Source organism: Nicotiana sylvestris, chromosome 6 (genome assembly GCF_000393655.2).
Source record: "Nicotiana sylvestris chromosome 6, ASM39365v2, whole genome shotgun sequence".
Taxonomy (NCBI): Eukaryota; Viridiplantae; Streptophyta; class Magnoliopsida; order Solanales; family Solanaceae; genus Nicotiana; species Nicotiana sylvestris.
In genome coordinates this window covers 186989196-186998976 of record NC_091062.1, presented here as the reverse complement: position 1 = coordinate 186998976, position 9781 = coordinate 186989196, and the positions used below count along the sequence as shown (strand labels likewise).

At 34.8% G+C, this 9781-nt stretch overlaps 2 protein-coding genes across 2 annotated transcripts; one reads left to right on the top strand and one right to left on the bottom strand.

Moving 5' to 3' along the window:
- Positions 1-1464: 1464 nt before the first annotated feature.
- On the bottom strand, positions 1465-2624 carry LOC104225198 (uncharacterized). The gene is made up of 2 exons (XM_009776964.1): positions 2418-2624; positions 1465-1905 (listed from the first exon to the last, which is right to left on the bottom strand). Exons 1-2 carry the CDS (start codon positions 2622-2624, stop codon positions 1465-1467), a joined length of 648 nt encoding a protein of 215 aa, XP_009775266.1.
- Positions 2625-5662: 3038 nt separating this feature from the next.
- LOC104225196 (large ribosomal subunit protein uL14) lies at positions 5663-8325 on the top strand. The gene is made up of 4 exons (XM_009776962.2): positions 5663-5767; positions 5901-6185; positions 7679-7720; positions 8020-8325. The coding sequence occupies exons 1-4, from the start codon at positions 5755-5757 to the stop codon at positions 8100-8102; spliced, it is 423 nt and encodes a 140-aa protein (XP_009775264.1). The 5' UTR covers positions 5663-5754; the 3' UTR covers positions 8103-8325.
- Positions 8326-9781: the final 1456 nt, after the last annotated feature.

Here is a 9781-nt window from a genome sequence, read left to right as displayed (position 1 = left end):
AATAGCTTCGGGAGGTGATTTGGGACTTAGGAGCACGATTGGAATGAGTTTTGGAGGTTCGAAGTAGATTTAGGCTTGAATTTATGAAGTTGATATTTTGGCGATTTCCGGTTGGTAGGCGAGATTTTGATATAGGGGTCAGAATGGAATTCCGAGAGTTGCAGTAGTTTCGTTGTGTCACTTGGTATGTGCGTGCAAAATTTCAGGTCATTCGGATGTGGTTTGGTTGGGTTTTCGATCAAAAGCAGAATTCGGAAGATTTTGGAAACTTAGGCTTGAATCCGATGTGTTTTGGTTGATTTGATGTTGTTTGAGGAGGTTTAAAGATTGGTACAAGTTTGAATAAGGTTTTGGGATATGTTAGTGCCTTTGGTTGAGGTTCTGGGGGCCTCGGGTGAGTTTCGGGTGGTCAATCGGGCCATTCCATGAAGTTTGGAGCTGTAGAAAATTGTAAGTCAGTGCTACAGAAAAATAACCTTCGCGTTCGCGAAGGGTCAGTTGAGGAAGCTGGGAATTTAGCCTTCGCGTTCGCGAGGAAGGCTCCGCATTCGCGAAGGGCTGGGCATCTGTGCATCGCGTTCGCGGGGGTGTTGTCACGTTCGCGTAGAAGAAATGGGCAGCTGAGCTTCAAGGGAATTGAATTTAGCGCGTTCGTGATAGGGGGAGCGCGATCGAAGGTCTGTCTGAGTAAAGCATCGCATTCGCGATGGGGTGGTCGCAATCGTGAAAGAGGAATTTTGGTCAAGGTATTTTTGTGCTTCGCGAACGCAAGGCTTTGACCGCGTTCGCGAAGAAGGATTTCAGGCCTGGGCAGAAGGTTTAAATAGTCGTCTTGTCCGCGAATTTGGGGTTTATTTCTTTCATTGTTGGTCGTTTTTGGAGCTTTTTGAAGGGGATTGAAGAGGTATTCAAGGGGAATCACTTGGAGGTAATAATTTTGGACTTAAAACTCGATTCTATTGTGAAATCTACCTAATAAATCATGGAATCTAAGCCAAAAATTGAGGAATTAGGGCTTGAGATTAAGAGACTTTAAAATGAGAATTTGAGGGGGCATTTGGACTCCGATTCAGTGTTCTTAGTATGTATGGACTCGTGGAGAGATAAAGAATCTATTAATGTAAAAATTATCGAATTCCAAAACGTGGGCCCTGGGGTAGGGTTTTGGTAATTTTGGGATTTATGTTGTAAATTAATTATTTTTGCTTGGGATTTGTTCCCTTAGCATATTTTGACGTCCTCGTCTGATTTTGGATAAATTCGACGTGAGTGGAGGCCGATTAGAGGGGTAAAGGCGTCGCGAGCTAGAGAATTGACCGGATTGAGGTGAGTAATGATTGTAAATGATGTTCTGAGGGTATGAAACCCAGAATCTATTCACACAAAAATCTAAAATGTATTATTTCAAAATGTCACTGAAATCTATTACACATCTTTATAGAACTAATACAAGTCAGAATGTAACTAACTCCTACGTGGAGCATTTCTACACGTTTGCTTATTATGTCCTCCCTGCCCACATATGCTACATGAATGTTGATTTTTCTGCTGCAGCAATTCACTAAACGGCTTATCGCACTTCTTCTTTGGCCTTCCAGGAGGTCTTTTCCATTTGGGTGATAATACAACATCCTCTGATATATGTGCTAGTATATTCCATTCATTTCGGGTCGGCAACGGATACACATGCACTTCATATGTCATTACAACAGAATTTGGTTTGTAATAATTAGAGCAATAATCTTCTGGCATTAGAAACTTGCTCTTCAATACAGCCCAAGCATGTGGGCATGGTAATTCGTCAACTTGGAACCGCCCACAAACGCATTTTCTCTCTAAGAGGCACATGGTGTAATGCCGTCCTTCATCGTTCACCGTATGCAAGTATTCAGTCGATGGTACCACCTACATTTAAACATAGACCTATAAGTTTTGAACACATATAAACAAAAAAAAATCATTTATATACCAAAGAATAGACGTATTAATTACAATATATATATATATACAATTAAAACATAATTTAAATATACAACAGTAAACTTTTAGTTATCAAGGAATCATTATATATATATTGAATTCAAACAAATATGTATTGAATACAAATATATTTTTGCATATAAAATACAAAGACATATAGTTGAATACAACGAAATTGTTTGAATATAGAGGAATACATCATATATGTAGACTGGTAGAATATTAAAGATGATCATAGCTTACCTTATGCATTCATTGATATACATTAAATATCTGTTTATGAAATGCATATGAATAGAAACAAAAATATTAAATTCAACTAACGATACTCTGAGCATATGGACGGTATTTCAAATAGTATAAATTGTGTCGGAAATAAATACACCTTGTACAACGGCTAAATATATGATACAATGACTTATAAAAATAAGACTTACAGTCATGCGTGTAGACATTGCCTCATTCAAAGTAAGCATCTCCTGGTATTTTTTTCCAAACGTTGTGTATGTCTGTGTAGCTTCTTTTCGGTTGCTGCAATTCCACCATCCAAACATCTTCCTAACTTCTTCGAGGAAGTCGAATATTGGCAATTCCCTTGCTAACACAAGTGCGACATTGATTGACTCATCAATATTTAACGTCATGGTCCATCACCTATTAACATGTGCATACAACCTAGTCCACTTTTCGTATCCAGCTAACTCCAAATATTCTTTCACCCTAATATCTACCTTCTCCACCTTCTCCATTAGACTGTCAAATTCAACCTGTGTGTATGCTTTTGCCATCGAGAAGTATATCTCGCTCAACTTTGCATGACTCTTTTTGAGTTTCTTATATACATTGTTCCATAAATGCCATATACAAGCAAAATGTGGTACCTTTGGATACACTCTCGATACAGATTTGATGATACCCTCATTCTTATCTGAAACGATGCGCATATTTTCCCTCTCACCATATGCTTCCTTGAATTGCTCAAAGAACCACGACCTCTCTGAATCAATAACACCATATACTAGTGGCAATATATGACATGTAAAGACAATTGCATACATATTTTTAAAATATGTATTTCAATCTTTAAAATGGAACTCATTTTATATGACATAGGTATTAATATAAACAAATTTTATTAATCCACATACTAACCTGCACCATCCAACGTGTTGGCCGAGACGAATGTCTCGGTATAATAAGATTTTAGGTGACTTCCATCCACAACCACAATGGGTCTACAATGATCGAACCCCTTTATAAGGCATATAAAGATATATACACATACATGAACTCATTTTTTGGAGATTTTACCATTCTAATGCACAACCCAGGAGATGTCATATCTATTGCATATAAGTATCCCGATAATTTATTGTATGAATCAGCCGGTTCGCCTTTCAAAAAATTCATTGCCTTTTCTTTAGCCTGTCACGCCAATATGTAGCTAACATCTACACCTAAATCTGATTTCACATAATCAATTATATCCTTCGGGGTGTATTCCCTCTTATGATTAGTAAGCTTGGACCTGATTAGTAAGCTTGGACCTAATCATACCACCGATAAGGCTGCTACTTGCCTGGTGTTGTTTATACACCTTGTCCTTCAACGGACATGTATGCTTATCATTGAACTCTCTCATTTTGAATAGTTGTGATTCGTTAATGCTAGAAGCCTAAAACCTCCATTCACAATCTTCTGACATACATAATAATATATAGCTGTAAATAATTTATCATTATACATATGATCAGTATTAATGCATACCATAAATACACTCACATACAATTTAATACATTATTATATCTATATACATAAATTACTATACAAAATAAATATATACAACTGTATAGATTTAAATACGTCTGAATATGCCTATAGTTATATGTATAGATTTAAATACGTCTAATACATCTAAAAAACAGTGAGAGACACTGTGATAAGTATTTATCAGTAACATACAGAAGAATACATGCATTTGAAATACATAAAAAATTCATAAGCACAACAGTGAAGTTCATGTAAAAATTCCCAAATACATCTAAATACATCTTAATACCATTTACAAATACTACCATGAATACAATATACAAAAAAAATGAATAATTAAGAACACTCAAACCTAATAGCATTAGACCGATCAACCCAAAATTGAAATATTTGAGATATAGCATAATGTTTCATCACCTCTTTTAATGCAACCTTATCCTTATATACTTCTCCAGCCATAACCTCCCTTTGATTAGTTTTTGAAATTATCAAATCCGTGTCCAGTTCGAACACCCCAATTGATTCGCCTGAATTGACAACATTAAGAATAAGTGTATTATATGTATCAAAATTATACCTTTGAACTGCTTCGTCTATTTGCACAATGTCGCCTTGAATTAAACTACCTCCAGCTACAACTTCTTTGTCAATTGTTGTTATGCACAAAGGATACATCCCGAATTCTCTGTTCTCTTTTTTCAACTCTACATACACCCTTTAACCTATGTCATTGTGTATTTCCATTTGCGTGCAATTTCCTTCTACTTTGTATTGAATTTTAATGGACTTTGAGCTCAAATCTATGTCTAGTTGATTAGGAATTGAAGCAACGAAATGATTATACGACGCATACTCCTTTATCAGTATTCCATCAATCGAATAATCAACGTAGTTACTCTCATTGTTTCACTTGCCAGAATGACACAATAACACAGTTAAACTTGCTATATGTAAAATTGAATTAAAGCATATTTCTGTATACAATTATATCAATCTCGATTTCTAGTGGTTGAAAACAGAACTTCCACGAACTGGAACAACAGAAAAAGTGAGAATTGAAAATCCAGAGATTGCTCTTTTTTTGCTATTTTTTGGATGAAAAATCTTTCTGGAAGCGTGAAATACAGATTATCGGTGATATAATTGTGTTAGTTGAGTTATATTAGGAGACTATTTGGTTAATTGATTCTCTTTCCGTTTTTAAAACAGTTGAAAGGTTCCTTTTTTTTACGCAACTTACATTACGATATTCACGAATACAGCTCGTGAATACAGTCGAATACAACAACTGATTAGCTGGACTTTCCCTAAATCACGCCTAATTTTGCTACTGTATTCATAAATACAATAGCTTAAATACATCAAATACACTTTATAACAACAGAAAACGTGGCTACAAATAATAATACAGTAAATGGTATCTATAGATAGTTAATAACTACTAAACAATAGTGCTTTATGAAAATTTCTCTTAATAATTCATGCATTAAAATTCTCTCATAACTAGTGTGCCAAACACCCTTAAGAGTCTTTTATGTTTTTCCTTCATGAAAAGTACCTCCTCAACAAAGCTAAGAACACACATGCGAGCGTTCGCACACACGAAGGGATCTTTACTAGCCGGTCGTACTCGTAATTTTTTTAGCAAATATACATAGATTATATACGATTATATATATATATATATATTATATCTGTACATATATATTTATTTACTGATTGTTTTTTGTTTAAGCGATTTGAGTGAACGATTATTTAGGTTCATTTTAAAAGAAGGGAAAAGCCAAAATGTGCTACGTTGGGCCAGACCAGACAGCAGGCCTTAACTTCATTCTCAAACGGGCCTAACCAACTCAAGAGAGACCATTGGACCAAGGCCCAGTAAGCTTAAGCGCTTTTGCAAATACAAGCTGCATATAAAACCCTAGCTCCTCCTATTCCTCTCATTCTTAGGGTTTTGGAGGCATAAAGAGAAAGGCGAGCAGCTGAGCAAGGCCGTCACCAATGTCGAAGAGAGGTAAATCGCACATTCATTTCTCAATTACAACTATCCTCTACTCTTAATTTCGTTCGATTTAATTTACGTTTCAATCCTTAGCTTATTCAATCTAATTTATATATTCTTTATCTGTAAATGTACCTTTGTTAAGGTCGCGGAGGTTCCGCGGGGAACAAATTCAGGATGTCACTGGGTTTGCCGGTGGCAGCTACCATTAACTGCGCCGATAACACTGGTGCAAAGAACCTTTACATCATTTCTGTGAAAGGTATCAAAGGAAGGCTTAACAGGTTGCCATCAGCTTGTGTGGGTGACATGGTCATGGCCACAGTGAAGAAGGGTAAGCCTGATCTCAGGAAAAAGGTTATGCCAGCTGTCGTTGTTCGTCAGCGCAAGCCATGGCGCCGAAAGGATGGTGTCTTCATGTACTTCGAAGGTATATATTTTATAATAGTTAATCGTTTTTGTTGTCTGTAATTTAGAAATATAGTATATATTTTGCATCAATTATGGGGTGTCAGGTGAAAAAGAATCTAACTTTTTAGTCGTTGGCTTGTAGATTACACATCACACCATGAACTATTTACTTAGTAAAAAGAATTTACTCCATTGAGATACGAGCTACCACCATTCTAAACCTGATTGTTGTTTTGAAAAGTTCAGATCAATTTACAGTGAACTTCATTTTCTTCTGTAATATTGTCTTTAACCTTTTTTTTAAATTGTTGGGTTTTATTATTTGAAAGAATTCAAATTCTGGCTTTGGATTTTAAAATAGGGGAGAGTTTCTGAATAATAGCTCTGAAATACTTACAGGTTTTCTGTGGGGTGCCCTACAAATCTAAAGCCTTAAACAACAAATGAAAAATGACATCATAGTACGGGTTTGTTGCAGTTCTAAGTTGGGTGTTTTTACTTCTGAAAAGTGATATTTGGTCCTCTCTTTTGAGCCATTTTTTGCTTTCTAGAAGCTTACCCACTTTGACTCTTTCGTTCTCAAATTCGCCTCCAAATGCCATTACATCTTTGTGCTCACTTTCTCTTTTACTTATGACTTATGTAAAAAATAAAAATTTATTCAATATATTACAGCATGGACTTTATGATGTGAAATTATTAGGAAGTATGCTAGTCTCCTGGTAGTTTCATTTTTTATGTTAGTGGAGAGTTTTCTATTCTGAGAATCATGTCTTAGATAATTTCGCAGTGTTAATAGGGTATAAAAAGCCCCCAGGGCCTAGCTCAAGTGGCAAAGGGTGGTGGAATTGTGTCATAGGTTCAAGCCCCCACACCATGCAAAGCAAAGCTTGGTATTTTAGTGGAGAAGGGTAGAGGGGCGGACCCATTATCCACTGAGTTTCGAAGACTGCGGTTGGTCCAAAGGATCGGCACCAGACGGATTTCTCGGTGAGATAAGTTTATGACAAGGGCGGCAATAGGCTAGGAGGTTAGTTTTTAGGCCAAATAAATTAGTATTAAAAATGGGAATATCTTAAGTCTAATGTTGGTTTTTAAGCAAATAATCTAGATCAAGAGTTGCTATACTTGTGGGGAAAAATAACTTCTCCTTGTAAGTGAGGAAATCACTTATTCTTTTTTGGTGAAAATATATTCGTTAAGAGAATTTACAATTTAAGGTAACAAGTAAAATTGTTTTCCAAATAAACATTTTCTGTACCAACTACCAAACATATCTTGGGTATGATTATGAACCTTTTATGCAATTAACTTTTTTGCTGCAAAAGTTAGGGGTAAAGTGAGGAGTGCTATCTCTTTTGTTGTCTTTGTGTGTTAGTGTGTGTTGGGTACTTGAGTTGCATGTAATTGTTGATGAAACTGTTGTATTTGAGTTCTTTTGAGCAGCTGCTGCAATTGTTTACAGCCTATATTAAAACTTGCCTTCTGATGCTTTGCTTTCTCCTAATACAGATAATGCTGGTGTAATTGTGAATCCCAAAGGCGAAATGAAAGGTAACTTAATATATTTACTTGCACTGCTTTTTTCTAGACCAAATTACACTGAATTAACTGTTTTTGGTAATTCACTAGCATTAGTTCAATGCCTGAAATCGTTCTATGTAAACGTGCATGAGCCATTTGTCTGCATGGCCGTAAGTTCTTTGGCAATCTTTTCATAATTTGCTAGTTTATGGGATTGTGATTAGCTGTAGCCTGTAGGGACAAGTTGTGATATGGCTAATATCTTGTAAAGCCAGATTTTGTGAGCTGTCTGTGTTATGCATATTATGTTTTCTGTTTTTTTCTTGTAGGATCTGCAATTACAGGGCCAATCGGGAAAGAGTGTGCTGATCTGTGGCCTAGGATTGCAAGTGCTGCTAATGCTATCGTGTAGGAGAGCCTTTGAATAGTTTGAGATTCTCGTTTTGATGGTTGATTTAAGTTTTTGGATATCAGATTGCTGTCTTTTTAAGAGTTACAGAGTATTAGTTTTGCTGGCTGTGAGAATTTTGCATCAAGAATACAGAACTAGTATCTGTTTCTACTGTTTGTTATTTACTTATTCAGGTGAATGCTTTGATCATCTCTTTATCTTAAGTTTGTTACTTGGACGAAAACAAGTTTTGCACTTTATGCCTTCCCTTAACTACTCTTGAATTAGATCACCTGAATACCTAAAATTCCATCTTTAGGATGATTTTGAGATCTCTCAGTGATTGCTCTTCCCTCCTTTAAAATGATTAGGGAATTTGAGTTTTGTAGAGTGAATATTTGTCATGGTTCATTTCGAATACACTTAGATGAATTTTAGATATTGTAGGAGTGTGTTAATAGCTCTTTCCTTATTTTCCTTATCAAAAAAATAACTCTTTCCTTATTTTGAACTAGGGAAGTGGTAAAAACCATACTAATCTATAATTGGTTTATATAAAAGTGGAAAAAGTTTCAACAATATGAATAAAAAATTAACTACAAATATTGATAAAATCGCAATATAAATTTTTAGTAGAGTTAGAGCTTTGATAAGCTACATTTTTAATCAAATTTTTAAGAAAATATTTATATTTTGTGAGTGGGAAGGTTAATAGAGAAAAAATCGGAAATAAGTTTTTACTTCTCTTTGCCTTTTGTTTTTATTTTTGTTTCAGCTGATCTTCTTTTACTTGCTCTTTTCATTTCTTATAAGCATTAAGTGCTGAAAAACACGTTTAAGTGCTGCAGCTGATTTAAAAAATAAGTAGTTACGCGTTTGAATAAAAGTGCTGAAATTAATAATAAGCAGCTGAAGAAATGGGTATACGAAGAGTTTTATTTTAAAAAGAAGTATTTTAGTGATATAATAATACATATTTTCGTCAAACCTAAAGTGCTTATAAGCTAAAATTTGATAAGTTGGGGAGATATGACTTTTGACTTATTTTTGGCTTATAAGCACTTTTAATTTTACCAAACGCATAGATAAGCCAAAAAGTGCTTATAAGCCAGTTTGACCAGCTTATAAGCTTAGCTAAACACCCTCTTAATCCCTTTCATTTCTCAATCAATCTAAAAGGCCTCTATTATCGACTGCCGCTCTATCCTCTATTTTTTTGATATTTTTATTTTCTTTTTCTCCCTCTGTTACTTCCTTTATTAATTTTTTCTCTTTCTCCCTAGTCCCTTCTCCTATGGTTACTCCAAAAAATAAAAACTTTTCTCTCTTTTTAATGCTTATAAATTTTTATTGTTTCCTCTTCATTTCCTTCAAAATATATAATAAAATTTTCTTTTAACTATCCAGAAGAGAGTGTTCAAGTGGAGAATAGTCTAAAAAAGAGAAAACCTTATTGTTGCATAGTAATTTACATATATAATCAGGCAAAAATATTTAAGATAAAAAAAGTTATTTTACATAATTAGTTCCGAAAGAAGGATGAACAATAATTTCATGGGAATTTTAAGAGTAATAGATTAGCTTTGATTTCCTGGGAGCAATGCCATTTGACAACCATGAAATAAAGTTTTCATAGTTTTGTTTATATTTGACGAAAAATTCTTGAGAAATTATAATAGCCGCAAAGCCTTTGTGGGATA